Here is a 17510-nt window from a genome sequence, read left to right as displayed (position 1 = left end):
TCCTATTTACAGCCAGTGTTGTTTTCTGCATTTTGCATAATAACAAGTTGTTCTGGCATGACAGTTTCCAACAGTGTGGGCAAATATTTAGAATAAACCAGAACTGCATTCACTAAAATTGAAAAACACAGCTCAGGCTCATTGAAGTCTCCCATATGCATATTTTTTTCCCATACAACAGTCTTTAGCTGCATCTTATTGCAACACTGATCAAGAATCTCTATAATTACAAACTTTAAATGAAATAATATTTTCAGCAACAAGGGAACACTGTAACCTAGTTTCCTTTATGTTTGTAAAACTCCCTAGCTCTGATGCTGCCCAGCCCTTATTTGCCCAGTGCTGTCCAAATTAAACAAAAACTTATCTATAAGGTATGTGACAATAATAACCAGGGGAAGAAGAAGAAAAACAAGAAAAGGATTCAATTGACAAGTTGCTTATATCAGAACCATGAAAATAGACTGCATGTACCATCAAAGTTGTATACCACTTCTGGACATCTGAGTAAATAATACCAATTAATGCTTCAATGGAAAGAGCAAGGGTATCCCACTGCTAAATGAAACAAATCTTTTATTCATGAGCATTGTCATTTTAAATTCACAAATTACGAAAGGAAGGCAAATCAGAAGAGACTGCCAGAGCATCTTTTAAATGATAAAGGTGTAAATTTGTGTTCCAACCATTTCTACTTTAAGAAAGAAAACAGAAAGAAAGGAAGAAAGGAAGAAAAAGGTTGCATAGGCTTTCTACAGGTGTGCACAAAAAAAAGACCTGAAGTACATGTAGATTTTTACATTACTATACATTGGCTACTTGAAAAGGAAAATATTCACTTGCAAGTCTAAGACAGCTATTGGAACAACTTACAGAATAAGGCTCATGAATACTTAATTTTCAGTCTTGTAAAATCTACTGAATACATAAGCATCAGAAAAATAAAATGACAATTCTTGTGAATCTTGTTCTGGAATCTCTTGTTGATAAGATTTTTTTTAAAAGGATTATTTTTATGCCTGCCTCTCCCAAGTTACTTTGGAAAAGAAACGGTGGCAGCATCAGGGGATTCTTCACAGCATCAAAACAAAGCATTTCTCAGAGCACAAGTGGAATGTTCTCGGCATGCAGAAACAACCAACCATGCAGGCAGAAATCTTCAGTAAGTTACAAGCATGAAATTATTCAAATTTCTCCCTAAAAGAAGAGCTACAGCATCTTTGTAGCTTCGACAGTCAGACCATCAAAGCTGTAAGAGGTCTACTCTTTCAGCAGTGTAGGCCCGCATGCCTGACAAAAGAGGTTTTCAATTGCTATTTTTAATGAATTTGTGGCTAGTTCTTTGGTGTATGAAAGTCCAAGTTCTGGGAGGATACATTCCATGCGTTTAAATCTGCATTTTCGATTGTTCTTTGTGGTGATATTATAATCGGTATTAATAGTTCTAGTTACTTACCAGACTAAGCTCTAAAACAAGAATGGATCCATTATAAATTAATTCTTGCAGGTGATAAAGGATGAGATTTCCTGATGATACTTGGTAGTAGTTCAGTGCTTACTGCAAGAGCATCATTTTTATGTTGTTACAGAAAAACATTAACTATACCTAAAAATAATTTTTCTTTAAAAAAAAAAAGTATCAGTTACAAAACCAAGCTCATACAGTCCGTGTTTTTTTTTAAAAATAGGATTTAAGTCATTAATAACACTAATCTTTCTAATGTGCAAGAAAAAGTATATACAAGCAGACAAAATAGCATTTAAGAAGAGAAGACGACCACAGCTCATTTAATAAGGATCTGAAGTTCAAAATTTAAAGATCTATTAAATGTCATGTCCAAATGAACAGCTAATGGGATGCTGCCTTATGTACACACCTCTATATAGCCTTTTCAGTTACACAAGAGATTTTAATATCTACCAAAAAATAAAGTATTATAAAATGCAAGACACCAGAACAGATAGAAGCAGTGCTTCAACCTAAATATATTTGAGTAATATCTACAAAGCATAAGCTATTGCATTAAGAAAGCAGACAAAAGGCACAAAATTAATCAGTACTATAGAAAGGTAGGCATCCATGCTACTGTATGTTAGAAATCTAGTGTTTTGTTTTGTTTTTTTTAAAGGGGCACTGTAAAAAGAAGCACTGAGCAGAAGTCAGCACATTTTACATTTGTTTCTTTTTGTCACTTTTTTTCAAAAACATCTTTTAACAAATACTAAAATGCAACTAAGCTTTCAAATTTTTAGAATCCATTTTCCTAGAGTCACAGTGGTTAGCTTACAAAGCAAGATCAAACTACAAGATTGTTTGATTACTTTACAAAACAAATTATGTCCCATTTCATTTGTTTCATTAATAATGTTCTTATTTTAGTGTAGTAATTTACTGAATAGTGACTTTTACATCAGAAAATCATTTATCTGGGAAGGTTGGTTCTATCTCTCTTCATGAGAAAGCATCAGAAAGCAATTAACTGGGCCAAAAGGAAAAGAAAGAAATCAAAGACAAGAAATCAAAACACAACTCTGCCTGGAGCTTTAATATGGCATCCAGGGCTCTGACCGTTTAAGCTCTTTCCAATTTCACAGCAGCAGCATAAGAAATCAGTGTCTCCACTAGCGGGGAAGGCTTGCACCCATTGGAGCAGGACTCAGCCCAGCCTCAGCCGCCAGTCTGGCGTCATCACATGAGCACAGCAGCAGCAGTGTCACTGGAAATGCCAGGCTGCGAACTGGGGTGGCTCAGACACAGGCTACCGCCATGCTACGCTGCCTCTCATCTGAGGGTGGAAAGCTGAGGCGAGGGCAAGGTTGAAGACCACAGCTCCATCCACCAGCAGTGATTTAACAGAACAGATAAGACAGGTTAACCCAATGCATCGGCATGACAATAGCCAAGGATGTTACCCGGCTAGACCAAAACTATCAGAGCAGGTGGCTCACTAGTGACCAGAGATCTACTGAACATCTCGAAGTACAAACAAACCAAGGAGCGAGGACACAATGGGTTAGCGCGAACAAAGATCTTGAGAAGGTATTGCTACTTCTTATAAGATGGCAGAAAATTGACACTTACAGTGATAGGAAACATGCTCTTAAATCAACATCCCAAAGAGAGTGCAGTCAGTGTATCACTCGTATGTCAAAGTCAGTTACTCAATGACTGTTGAGACTGAATGGCTGCCATTAAGTGACAAGTCACATTTTAAGTGCAAAACATTTTTTGGCAAAAGTGAAAAATAGAAAACCTTAACCAGTACTAATAAAAAAGTATTTTTAAATACTAACATAGGGCCTGATCCCGCAAGCACTCAACTCAGGGAACCCTACCTGATTCCAGTGAGAGTTTTATGCCCTAACACTTAAGGGGATAAGGTCTTTAAATCACTGTTAGTGTTTATACTTTGTTTACATGTAGTGTAAATAATACACACACAAACACACACACACACTGTGTGTGTATATATATGTGTGTATATATGTAAGTGTGCGTGTGTGTGTGTGTCTATACATACACACAAAATGGCTCCTGAATTAACTTGAGCTTGTGGTTATTTTGAGATGCATCATTCACAGTATATAGCTTCTCATTTGTATCTTCTGATAACAGGAACTATTCAATGACATCTTAAAGTTATATACTGTATCATTTTAATGCCTTTAAGGTAAATGTTGTGAGACAACAGCTCTATCTTGTCAATGGGTCTTCCAGAGGGGATTCAAGTACAGCCAGCCATCACCCTGTAAGAAAATTAGAGAGAGTTTACAAACAAGATTCATACATATTGAATCTGTGTACGTACACATAAAAACTAAAATAGTATCAATCGGCACAAGAAACCCTAACTGTCATCTGAAAATTCTGTGCATAATGCATTTACAAATAATTTAGGCAGGAGGAAAGAAAAGGGAAGAGAAGCAAGTCTGAGAACTGCTGTTTTAAATAGCTGTACATACTGGATAACTTAACAATATGGTCACACAGTAATTCCCTAATTAAGTCTTATTTCCCCTTCTCCTTTCCTCTCAGAAAGAGCAAAGCTTAAATGAAATAGCTTTCACCAAGTTAAAGTAGATGAAATCCAAGACTCTGTTTAGTATCTCCACATTTACACTGGACAAATATCCCAAGATCATGTTCTCGTTAATATGCCAAGATCAAGATTAGCAGGAGATGTGAGCACAGAGCGTTTGCAAATCAAGGTATGCATTTCAAGGTAAAAAGTATAGCTTTAGGGTGCCTAACATCAGGTCACACCACTAAAAATTCAGGTTAAAATAAATGTAACTAAGGGAAGGTGTAAAAGTTTATAAAAACGCACAAGGAACAGCCCATTGCTCTTCTCTGAGCACCAAATTCTGGTGACACAAAACAAAGGAAACATCCAGTGATCTATAGTAACAATAGCCCATGGTAAAAACCACAAGCTGATTGATTTACAGCAGCATCCCCACGTGCACAAAGATGCTATTGGGTCTCAAAAAGATAAAGTACGTACCTCTTTGGCAAAATACTTTGGTTTCCATGGCGTTGTAAGAGCCATACGTTGCCTTTCCTCTGCTCGCTGTCTCTCTTCAAGATGGTGCTTGTGTTCTGTTGCTGCATCAATATTACCTTCTTTCAGAGAATTGGTGACGTGTTGCCAAAGGTGCCTGAGTGATCAATAAGAAGCACAAGCGAGAGAGTAAGAATTTCTCTGCCGTAGTCACGTAGCTTGTGAACCATCATTTTTTCTAGGATGGTCATTGCATTTGTGGACCAGATTTTCAGACTTGCTCAGCTCCCAGTATTTCACCATGCAAGTTAACTTTCTCAATTTCTTTTGTTGATGTTCCTGACTCTTGACAACCTGACCTGTTCCCTCTAAACAGAGGATTTCTGTTTTTAATCATTTCCTCTTCACATTTTCATTATTGATGATCCACCCCTAAATAAGAAGCATTTATTCTGCACTTATGTGCAGATAACTTTCAAATTATAAGGAAATGTTATACAAAAGCCATTAAATTTGGGCACTGACTGTTCCCACCAGGTTACTAGCAGGGGAGGCGATGCACTGATCCTAAGCAGCCCTCCTAGATCTGTGCTATATGTTCCCACTTAACAGTAACTATCAGCTTATAACCAATTTTCTTTTTCCACGTGATTGACAATACTCAGATACAATACCCTGTCACGCTGTATTAGCCTAGTAACAACTTTGCCCAGAAAGATCCTGACAAGAAACTGAGTGAAGCTTTCACATATTTCCAGGGCTATTTAAATGAACTTCCGTTTATAACCTGATAAACTGCATATCCTGCAGAAACACTGGATATTTGTAATTTGCTTACTAGTATGAAAACTAGGGGGAAAAAATGAGTTTGTGATAAATAAGTAGAAAATGGAAGTTGAAAGTACATAAATAAGTAGAGGTAAGTAATAAGTAGAAAATTTAAGTAGGAAATGATATCTGACCCTGCACAATGACTCAAGACGCACATTTGTACAATAAAGAAAACATATTTACAGATTAGAGAATAAAGCTCAGCAGACTCATGTTTTTAATTTGCTTGATTGGGAGAGATGGGATGCGCCTCTGTAAACAGGGCACATGTGTCTTTGCCAACAGGCTGGCCAACCTGATAAGGAGGGCTTTAAACCAGGAAAGACAGAGGAAGGGGAGAGTTACAGAAACCATGCAGTCAGAAAAACAGGGCTCAAGTGGGGATACCTCCAGCAATTGCATGCAGCCAAGTAAGTACCTACATGACAAGACTATGGGAAAACCTCTTGCATCCCTCCTGGGAAACGAGCCTGCTGAATACCCCTCTGAAGTGCCCAGAGTGCCTGTACACAAATGCACGCAGCATGGAGAATAAACAGGAAGAGTTTGAGATCGGTGTGCAGTTGCAGGGCTATGATCTCACTGCGACTACAGAGACATGGTGGGAGAGTTCACATGACTTGGAGTGCTGCCATGGATGCCTACAGGTCCCTTATGAAGGACAGGCCAGGAAGGCGAGGTGGGGGAGTCGCCCTTTATGTGAGAGGGCAACTGGAATGTATCGAGCTCTGCCTAGGGGTGGACAATGAGCTGGCTGACAGCTTAGGGGTAAGGAAGGGCAGGCTGACATGGGTGACACTGTTGTGGGTGTTTACTACAGGCCACCTGATCAGGAAGAGGAAGTAGATGAGGCCTTCTACAGACAGCTGGAAGTAGCCTCACAATCACAGGCCCTGGTTCTCATGGGGGACTTCAGCCACCCTGATATGTGCTGGAAAGACAATACAGCTAGGCACAAACAGTCCAGGAGGTTCCTGCAGAGCATTGATGATAACTTTTTGACACAGGTGATGGAGGAGCCAACGAAGAGAGGTGCACTGCTGGACCTTGTACCAACAAACAAGGAAGGGCTGGTAGGAGATGTGAAGGCTGGGGGCAGCCTTGGCTGCAGTGACCATGAGATGGTGGAGTTCAGGATTCTGCAAGGAGGAGGCAGGGCAAAAAGTAGGATCACAACCCTGGACTTCAGGAGAATATAATTTGGCCTCTTCAGGGACTTGCTTGGAAGAATCCCATGGGATAGGACCCTAGAAAGAAGAGGGATTCCAGAGAGCTGGTTAATATTCAAGGATCCTGTAGGCTCAAGAACGGTGCATCCCAATGAGCAAGAAATTCAGGAAAGAGGGCAGAAAACCTGCATAGATGAGCAAGGAGCTCCTGGCAAAACTCAAACAGAAGAAGGAAGTGCACAGAAGATGGAAGAAGGGACAGGCCACTTGGGAGGAACACAGGGACATTGTCCGAGTACGCAGGGATGCGACAAGCAAGGCCAAGGCCCATTTGGTGTTGCATCTGGCAAGGGATGTGAAGGACAGCATGAAGGGCTTCTTTAAATACATCAGGAACAAAAGGAAGACTAACTAGGGAGAATGTGGGCCTGTTACTGAATGGGGCAGGGGCCCTAGTGACAAAGGATAGAGAGAAGGCAGAGACACTGAATGCCTTCTTTGCTTTGGTCTCTACTGCTAAGACCAACCCTGAGGAATCCCAAACTCTGGAGACCAGGGAGAAAGTCTGGAGAAAGGAAGACTTTCCCTTGGTCAAGGAGGACTGGGTTAGAGTTCATTTAGGCAAACTTGACATCCACAAGCCCATGAATCCTGATGGGATGCACCCATGAGTGCTGAGGGAGCTGGCAGACATGCTTGTTAAGCCACTCTCAATCATCTTTGAAAGATGACTGAAGATGAGGAGAGGTGCCTGAGGACTGGAAGAAAACCAATGTCACTCCAGTCTTCAAAAAGGGCAAGAAGGAGGACCCAGGAAACTACAAGCCAGTCAGCCTCACCATGATCCTTGGAAAGGTGATGGAACAGCTCATCCTGGATGTCATCTCTAAGCATGTGGAGGAAAAGAACGTGATCAGAAGTCAGCATGGATTCACCAAGCAGAAATCATGTTCAACCAAACTGATAGCCTTCTATGATGGGATGACTGGCTGGGTAGATGAGGGGAAAGCAGTGGATGTTGTCCACCTTGACTTCAGGAAGGCTTTAGACACCGTCTCCCGTAACATCCTCATAGGCAGCTCAGGAAGTGCAGGCTAGATGAGTGGAAAGTGAGGTGAATTGAGAACTGGCTGAAAGGCAGAGCTCAGAGGGTTGTGATCAGTGGCACAGAGTCTAGCTGGAGGCCTGCAGCTAGAGGTCTCCCCCAGGTGTCAATACTGGGTCCAGTATTGTTCAACTTATTCATCAGTGACCTGGATGAAGGGACAGAGTGCACCCTCAGCAAGTTTGCTGATGATACAAAACTGGGAGAAGTGGCTGATACACCAGAGGGCTGTGTTACCATTCAGAGGGACTTCAACAGGCTGGAGAGCTGGGCAGTGAGGAACCTCATGAAGTTCAAAGGGTTGTGCCAAGTCCTTCACCTAGGGAAGAATAACCCCATGCACCAGTATAGGCTGGGGGTTGACCTACTGGAAAGCAGCTCTGCAGAGAATGACCTGGGGGGTCCTGCTGGACACCAAGTTGACCATGAGCCAGCAGTGTGCCCTCGTGGCCAAGAAGGCCAATGGTATCCTGGGGTGCATTAGGAAGAGCATTGCCAGTAGGTCGAAGGAGGTGATCCTCCCCCTCTACTCAGCCCTGGCGAGGCTGCATCTAGAGTACTGTGTCCAGTTTTGGGCTCCCCAGTACGGGAGCGACATGGAGCTCCTGGAGAGAGTCCAGCAAAGGGCTAAGATGATTAGGGGACTGGAGCATCTCCCCTGAGGTCCCCTGAGGCTGAGAGAGCTGGGCCTGTTTAGCCTAGAGAAGAGAAGGCTGAGGGGGGAGCTTATTAATATGGGTAAGTATGTGAAGGGAGGGTGTAAAGAGAATGGGGCCAGACTTGTCTCAGTGATGCCCAGTGATAGGACGAGAGGCAATGGGCAGAAACTGAAACACAGGAAGGTCCATCTGAACATGAGGAAAAACTTCTTTACTGTGAGGGTGACAGAGCACTGGAACAGGTTGCCCAGAGAGGCTGCAGAGTCTCCACCCTTGAAGATACGCAAAAGCCATCTGGACATGGTCCTGGGCAACGTGCTCTAGGTGGCCCTGCTTAAGCCAGGAGGTTGGACTAGATGATCTCCAGAGGTCCCTTCCAACCTTAACCATTCTGTGATTCTGTAAATCCTTCAATAAAGTGTTCTTAAATTCAATAAAAATACTGATTTTTCTGAAGATAACAGTCTATTTCTGAAGAAACAGATACTGACAATGAATACTGGAACAAGTCTTTTCTGATGTACTGAGTCAGGCACATGATGCGAGTGCTGAGAGCTTTAAAAACACATGCATATTACATGAAACTCCAGTGTGAACATGCAGTTACCTACAACAAATTGAGTAATTAGACTATCATGTTACAACCACTCAAAAGAATAGTCAGAACACTTCATTACCTTTTTCAAATGCTTATTAAAATAAATACAAGCATTTTTCCTGTACAAAATTAAAATATACGCCATTATAATGTAATTTATGTACTGAAGAACCAGCACCTACAGCTTCAGCTACTTGTGCCTAGATCAACATGCTATATGAAGAAAGGCCTTTTCGAACCACACCATTTTTAACTGCAGCTTGTTTCTCTATTCTGTTCTCACCTGAAGTTCAGAAGCAGAATACTATAATGCCTCTGTCCTCACCTTGATTCCAGCGGGCCTTGTTTTGCTATTGGTCTAATCCTTTTCCTGATAACAGGTAGTTTGGTAGTGTCAATCACTTTGGTTTCTCCGTTGCTATAAGTAAATTCTAGCGTACCATTCCATTCTCCCTGTGCCTTGCACACAATAGTGTTAGTGGGATTATGCTTCACTTCAGCTGTAACCCTAAGAGAAGAGGGAAAAAAAAACACACACACAAAAGTAACTGGTACCATTTATTATCAGCACATGGGAAGGCTATCGCAACTAAGCCTGCAAGTAGCTTTCTACATCTACAAAATAACATTCAAGCAAAGTAGTGACTGCCCCTAAAAAGAATCACTGGCGTAAGAAAGCTCTGCTAACATTTCACAGCAATAGCTTTTATACCACTCTCCTAAAGCACACGACTGAAAATGCTAACGGTCAGCTTTAACCCAGAACTTCTTACCTCGCTGGCCTGAAAAGCAATCCCTAAAATTGGTCTGAAATTTTCAGTACACGATTTTAAAGTTCACGTTTCACACCTGAACCTTAACACTGTTAGATACTTACGTTAAAGATATTTATCTCAGATCTGCAAGTTTACTTTTCGGCTTCTGAGAGGCAGTGATTAAAATCTCCTCAATGGCTACAGTGCCACAGTTTGAGAGCAAGCAGAATAGAGAAGCAGGATGGGAAAAACAAAATACAGAGGGGAATGGTGTGTAGGCACACACGTGTGCATGTGCTTTTAACAGTACATGACAAATAATTTATAAACTTAAATAAGTTTTAAAATTATTAAAGTAATACAGCATGGCCTTCCCAAATTTGCACTCTTTGATGGGTGCCAACTACTAATCCGTGTCTTTTAGTAAAATCCCTGTCAAAACAGCTCATGCTGATATTTTTGCCTGAACACAAGAACCATTAAAATGGTTGACTTGCATACGGAAGAATAATTAGATCAACTGCAGTAAAACAGAGGCAACCATACAAAAACACGCTATCCCTAGAGGTAACAGAACCTTGTTATGGCAACCGCTATAATCCACAGCAGAACAAGAAAAGGGTCTGTGTACACTTGTGACTGAGAGGCCATCAATTTGAGGAGGAAACAAGCCAGGAAACTGATTTGCACTACTCTCCACTCCATTGTAAAGGGGAACCAAAGACAGGTAAATAATATTTTCATCTGGAATTTCAGCGCAGAAGTAGGAGTGTCCAGCAGGGAGCTACCACTATGGGCAAAGGCACTTGTGCTTCTCTGCTCCTTACAGGAACAAAAGTTGGCTCTGCCTGGCACACCAGTCCATCTGCAAGGCTCCCATAGAAGCAGCAACTGGCGTAGCTGGAGTATTGCCTTTTCTACACATGCTTTTCTGATCCTGCGCTGTGCACTAGTATACAAGCCATAATATGGGGCAAGCCATTTAAATACTTCACAGCAACTTTTGTAAATGAAAAAGCCTGCAAGAATACACTCACTCTAATTTAATGAGAGAAATACATTTCATTAGGTTAAATAATACAAAATTTATAACTGCAATAAAGTGTGCTCTAAAGCTGCAAGTCTCTTCAGACACTAAGAGGAAAAGAAATCCAGATTTCTGTCAATAGAACAGTTTGACAGAAGAATTAAACAGGTGTCCACGTAAGTCTTTTTATTGAAATCCAGCTGCAGGTAAGAATTGGACAGAAATTCCCATACCTGTGGACTTTTCCTCCGTAGAAGGGCTTGGTGTGGAACGTGACCGTAGCAGAATAGCCAGTCCTGGCACAGCTAATGCTGACTTTACCTCCGAGTTCCACCCAGGGGATGGTGAGTATCGAGCGAGCATAGGCACTAGGCAGTGTGAAAACATACTCCTCTTCATGCTCCATCAAGTAAAGAACACCTAGGTAGGAAGAAGGTCGAAAGTGAAATAATAAAACTTCACTTTTAAGACCTGGCAGTCACTGACCAGTTACTGCCATCCAGAGATACTCCCCACGGAGACCCCACGGTGCAGCTCGCCAGGAAGGAGGGGACGCCTACCGAGAAAAAAACCTGCCCTCTGAAAGAAAGCTCTTGAGGCAAACCTGCTCAGAAATGTACCGTTCTGATGGCTACTTTGTGGTCCTTCATGGCACCAAGTGGCTTACCAGAAAAACTGGCCGGACTACTTATTTTGTGTTGCTGACAAGCAATCAATTGCTAAAAATGGAAACGGGCCAACGCTCTATTACCTTTGAGACCAATCTCTCAATCACAGAGATCAAATTACTGGCAACTCTGTTTCAAACTGTAAAAGTTCCTCCATCCGCAGCATTATGGGGCTACAATTAAAAACAAACAAACAAACAAAAAACCCAACAACAAAAACAACAGCAGAAGTTTTCAAGATTACTTGGATCTACAAAGAAAGCTCCATGCCTGGCCAGAAGATCTTCCCCAGGTTAATGATACAGCTCTGTCCCCACCATAGCTGTAGTTTGGTGTTCAGGATGACAAAGAACAGTGCATAAGATCAGGTAAAGAGTGCCTGCAAACTCTGCATGCAGCATTACGTAATGCCGAATATCTGCAGCATATCTTTGATTAGAGCTTTACACTCTCTTGTGCCCCATTTAAAAACTGCCTAAGGACAAAAGTTATAGCTTTGAAAAGAATTTTTCACAACGGGGATTGAAAAATAACCCATCATGGGAACTACTGAGAGATCGTTGAAAAAAAATCAGGAAAACAATCTTGACATACAAACAGTAATAGTAACTGTTTAGCTACAAGATGAGCTTGAGCCAATTTACCCTCACCCCCAGGCAGACAGGGGAAGAACCGAAACACATTATTAGCAGTATTTATTAGTTTGTCTCTCTGTTTAAGGGAATAATGACACTAATCTTGCAAAATGATGTGAAATATAATGATGAAAAAGCACTAAGTAGGAACAAGGCGCTACTACTGCCAGTATAAAAATATGCCCTTAATGCTGTAAGAAAGCGCAAACCTAAACAACATTCAGAATTTAAAAGCACAGAGCTCTGATAGCATCATCATTTTAAAAACGGCCTCCTAATTAACCGAATTGAATACAGGCAAAGGAAGCTCCTAAACTCATCACTTCTGTCCTAACTGAACCTCTCCCACAAGAAACTGCCTTCGGCAAAGCGCAACGCTGCTCGCGGTGATTCGCGCTGAGGACTTCTGCAACGGCAGCCTGCCGATAATGAAACAGCCAGCGCCTCCGCTCTGGCAGCTTTGATGCAAATGGCCTAAAGAGTGCAAAAAAGAAAAGCACAGAAAAGCAATGTCGCAAAAGGACCTTTAGTCATTTCGCCCTGGGCTGTCAGAAGTTGCTTGCGTGGTGCGCTGAGCCCCCAGTACAGCAGACAGTCAGGCCGTGGCTAGCTCAAACACACATGTTTTGCCTTCAGCTTCCTTGGCCCCACACGTCTAGGCAAACCCAAGCTCCTGATGCTGCAGGAAGACTGAACTACGCAATTTGGCAAGGAAATTCAAAAGGAAAGCTCTGCTTATCCTGGCAGTCATTAAAAGGATGATATTATAATATGACATTATTAAAGAAACCTTTCAATTAGACTGTGAAATTAAAAAAGAAACAAAGCTGGCTAATGTCTGCTGATGCAACATGCAGAAAGGAAAGCTGACGGTCTGCCCTTGGGCTATCTCCACGTGGAGGGCCACCGCAGGTTTGAGACCCACCTCTGTCACGCGGAGCAGGGAGGCTGAAGCTGAGGCTCCCTGGTTCCCAGAAACGGGGACTGCGGTCGCGCGCGCTGACACCGAGGCCATATGGCTGCCCAGGCCCGGGGCGCTCCTGAGCCCAGCCAGCTGCACGAAGGGAAATCAGCCTGATAGCAGGGACAACGATGGGGCACTCAAAGACTAAGAACAGGAGCTGGGTTTTTCTCCTAACTGGAAAAAAAGAAGAGCGAGGGCTCTGGCTGCACCATGGCTGCTTCTGGGGCTGGCAGCAAGATCACCCAGGCAGGAGCCCACAGGCACGGGCTCGGGTCGGCTGGGGCTGCACATCCTTCATTTAGCACCGACAGGGGGCAAAGAGCTGAGAAGCTGCGAGCCTGGCTCTCGAGAAACCAGATTCTGGGGCGTTATTTTTCCTGCCATTTATTCTCCATCTGCGTCATTGCAGACACAAGCAGCAGCCCCGCAGCAGGCGCCAGCGGCGGTGCCGGCACCGCGAGGGCAGGGCACAGCAAAGTCGCTCCTCCCAGCCGCAGCAGGCCACGCAAACGTATGGTCCTCCCAAAGCACGGCCCACCCGGAGGCACCAGCTTCCAGCCTGACGGCTTTCCTAAGACAAAAGGCCTAATATTAATGTACTGTGGACGGACGCTGTGCCCACTACCGGGGATGGCCCGGGGCTCTCAGGAATGGTGCCGAAGGCACTGAGAAGCACACAGCAAAAAACTGCAGCGACCTTCAGTGTAAATGTTTTTAACGTACACAGCAGTTAGATATTAAAAACTCAACTCAGCTCTCTTGGCTGTAGTAATACCTCTAAGTAAAAACAATTAGATATTTGACCTTAGAAAGACCAAAGGTGAAACCTCCCAGTGCCATGAGTGGTGTAAATACGGCAGAGCAGTATTTGCAGGGTTCAGCAGTTTTTTTTCCCTTGAACACCTGAATAAACACATTTTTAATGAAGCGCTATCTCACTTGAAATTAGATTCTAATTAGCGAGCTGAACTCTCAAGAATAAAGGAAAGATTTTAAATATCCCTACCATGATATTACTTCTATTAACAACAGCTGTCTGTTAATTTTACGCTCTGCCATTTGCAGAACCCACATACAGAACTTAACTGGAGTACCACAAAGACTACAGCTACAGCGCCACGTCCCAGCTGAGCTTCACGTTCTCCTTGCGAAGAGGAAGCCCAAATGACACTGAAGGACAACATTTATATTGGCCACCAGAATATGAATCCATGCCCTAGCTTGCCCAGCTGTAATTCTGAGCAATTAAAGGCACAAAAAACTAAACACTAATAGTTATTTTAGAGAGTAATGTGTACTTGTGACATCTGCTTGTATCATTTCACTGTATGTAGTCAATCTTTAAAAATACCTGCTAAAAAAATATACAGGCTATTTTTCTTCCCTTGCTCCCCTACTGTAAGGGTTTTTTTTTTAAGCAATTGGCTATAAGTAAACACAGATGAAATGTTGTAGAAGACTGTACCATTTTTGGTAACATTTCCTCCTCTCACATTAAAGAATTCTGTTGGAAACTGCAGATTCCTTCCAAAAATCCTAAATATTTACAGGCAGCTGTCATGCAAGGGAAAACATGCACCAGTTACGCACTCCAGGAGAAAAAGTGGACTTAGTAGTCTAGTGTACTGTTGGAAAGAATCCCAGAGAAGGGTGAATATCTGATAAACGGGTTCGGAGTTCTGAAATTCCCCCAGAGATGTCCTCGACGCCAATCATGCCTACCTTCAATTAAGGCAACAGTGATGCTCCCCCTCCGTGATGCCTCAGCCTACGTTAAAGGAAGTGATGTTAGCACCATATGATTTTGCCTGTTTGACTGTTACACAGCCCTCGCTGACGTTGTAGCTTTGAGAATTGATTTTCCAGTCCCACATACTGACAAAACACAGAGAGGAGGCTCGAGATCAATAAACGGGCCGAAGAGGCATGTGAAATTCAATGCTTCCCCCTGACTGTTTGGCCATCAATACAAACAACAAACGGGCCTTGGGTCACAAAGGGCTTAGGGCAGCTTCTCAATTTATCAGGCTCTTCCCACTATTTACATTATTCATTGCATGGCACAAAGAAGAAGTTACATAGGAGGATGAACCACACGTGGGCATAGGGTGTCCTCAGCCGCAGATTCACACAGGACAAGGCTCATTTAGCTTTACCCTGGAAAATGCACTAAATCTTCTCCCTACCTACCAAATCTTTCAAAGGTTGATTTTAAGTTTTGAAAATAGTTTCTAGAAGCCTATGCCTCACTAGTTTTTAAAACATTTAAAATAGCAGCAGTAAAAACACAACACAGCTAGCCACTTGCTTACACAGAGCAACCCACCTAAAGATACTTGATGTCCTCTACAAAATTAACTAGTGAATCGAGGTTTTTGCTGGATTTTGCCGCTTTGGAGCAAAAAGCAGTAGCAGTAGCAGTAAAGGAACACATATAGTCCACACTTACGTGTGTTCAACACAGCTTTTTCCACTGAAGCATCCTATACTACAACCACCAGCATCTGTCCGATGACTTTTTGGATCATGTAGAAAACATTAAATATTTACTTTAACTCTCCCATCCCTTGCCAATTTAAATCCTAATATGATTCTATTCATTACACCCTCTTCCCCTCCCTCACTCACCCATTAGTACATAATTAACATCAATCAGAATTAGGGACCATGCATACAACATCAATTCTTAAAGGCAAAAATACTCTTTTCTGTTCAGGGTGGCTTTCTCATGAGGAAACTCAACTCTGACTACTCTGAGAAACACTTTCTGTCATATAGTAAGCAAAAAGCTACCATATTTCATTGGTAAATCATACATATCCAAAGATGAATGGGTAGCACAAAAAAAAAAAAAAAAAAAAAAAAAAAAAAAAAAAAAAAAAAAAAAAACGAACACCTTTCACATGGATTTCCAGCAGTGTTTTCCCACTCATTCTGCACCTCTGCAACTGATACTTACTTTGAACTAATAAACAAAAATCACAGAAAGACAAAAAAAAATCTTTCTCACTTTGAGAAGCAACATACACTAAATATTGTAAAATTAAGATACTGAGCTATATCACCGGTATGACAGGACCATACTGTCCTTAAATCTCATGACTATTTATATTCTTATAGAAACCTTTGTACGTTCCAAGTCTGTCCTATTTCAGCAAGTCCACGGGTCCTTCTGACAATAAAGCATAAAAAGCAACATCCCAAATATATCCAAGGACACTGTGACAATTTTAAAAAAAGGAGCTTCGGAAGCACCACAGAAATTCCTTATACGATATCAATCCAAAAATTTACTACTACTCTACATAAATAGCCAACCGCAAGCTTCATTCAACTGTTAGACAACCACACAAAAACACTTAGTAGAGAACAAAGTTTCTAGATACATCACTGTTGCCTGCATTCGATACTGAGGTCACAGCAGAGTTACAAGATCAAACGAAATCACTCCATGAAACGTCTGTTAACTAGGCCAAGGTGGTCACTACCAGCACTAGTCCACTAGTCTGCTTGGAACGGGTATTTTCTCCCCATACGTCAAATCACACTGAATGAATATGTGCAATGGAACCACTACACCACCACTAGAATGACTTGAACTGAGTCTTGGGATGGGCATAGGTATATTATAAATATTAAGAAAACTTCCCTTTCAAGGGGCATATTGCCGAATCTAAAATTCATACAGACCAAGTAAAAAGTCAAAGGCATCAGCGTATACAAAGCAACCTCTACAGCTTATTTAAGCATTGTCAGTGTCACCAAACAGGTAGCCAGCAGGAGCAAGAAAATTAAGTTGAGTGGCTTTTTTTCTTGGGGGGGGGGGGGGGGGGGAGTAAATCAATAGAACATGACTAGTTAGGTCATCCAATACACAGTAGCAACAACAACAAAAATCAGAGGTTTCTATGATTCATGAGACGTCAGTTTGTCTCTTACCAAAAGCAGGCTCAGCCATACTTGTATCATGCCCGAAAACCTTGCTTAATCTGGTTTTAATGGCTTCTAACGAGGAGATCCCACAGCCTCTCCAGCCAACCTTATTGTCAGAAAGCTTCTCCCAGTAGCTAAGCTTAAGTTTCTACCTATCTTAACTACCTCTTTATGTACTTTCCGATTACTACCACGTCCTTCCTCAGTCTAATCTTTGCCAGACTAACTCAGCCCATTTGAAATGCTGCATTGCGAAAAGTGTCCTTAAATACCAAGAAAATCTGCCAAATGAGATTTCAGGTTTCTGCGTTACCTTTACATACTTTTTCACATTATAAATCCAGGGTTCAGCAATGTATTCCCCAGTATTCACGCTGACCTCAGTTTACTACAGAATTCATATTTATATAACACGAGAGAAGCATCTGCAGTAGCTTTTAATTTTTACATAGCTTGACAAATCTATCCAAACGGAAAATTTTCCTAGAACTAATATAAAACATATATATACACAGATATTTGGACAAAGTATAGTTTCGAGCGAACAAACTGTGCTGTGAACAAATCTTTGTAAACCAACGTTGTCACGTTTAGGCTGTGCATTTGCAAGTTATAAAAAAGATCCAGTGGGAGGAACCTCCCGCTCCTATTTCCAGTCCTCAAC

The 17510-nt window shown here is 42.0% G+C and overlaps 1 protein-coding gene across 2 annotated transcripts in view; it reads right to left on the bottom strand.

Moving 5' to 3' along the window:
* Positions 1 to 559: 559 nt before the first annotated feature.
* The window catches only part of OSBPL10 (oxysterol binding protein like 10), a 122018-nt gene continuing 105067 nt past the window's right edge, over positions 560 to 17510 (bottom strand). For both annotated transcript variants that reach the window (XM_026098654.2, XM_064506137.1), the window contains exons 9-12: positions 10880 to 11066; positions 9190 to 9372; positions 4506 to 4659; positions 560 to 3747 (exon numbers count right to left, since the gene is read on the bottom strand). In XM_026098654.2, the coding sequence (XP_025954439.2) occupies positions 3703 to 3747; positions 4506 to 4659; positions 9190 to 9372; positions 10880 to 11066 (569 nt within the window). In that variant the 3' untranslated portion in view covers positions 560 to 3702. The remainder of the gene's footprint in view (positions 3748 to 4505; positions 4660 to 9189; positions 9373 to 10879; positions 11067 to 17510) is intronic.

The sequence above is a fragment of the Dromaius novaehollandiae genome, chromosome 2 (genome assembly GCF_036370855.1).
Source record: "Dromaius novaehollandiae isolate bDroNov1 chromosome 2, bDroNov1.hap1, whole genome shotgun sequence".
Taxonomy (NCBI): domain Eukaryota; kingdom Metazoa; phylum Chordata; class Aves; order Casuariiformes; family Dromaiidae; genus Dromaius; species Dromaius novaehollandiae.
This window is presented reverse-complemented; position numbering and strand designations above follow the sequence as displayed.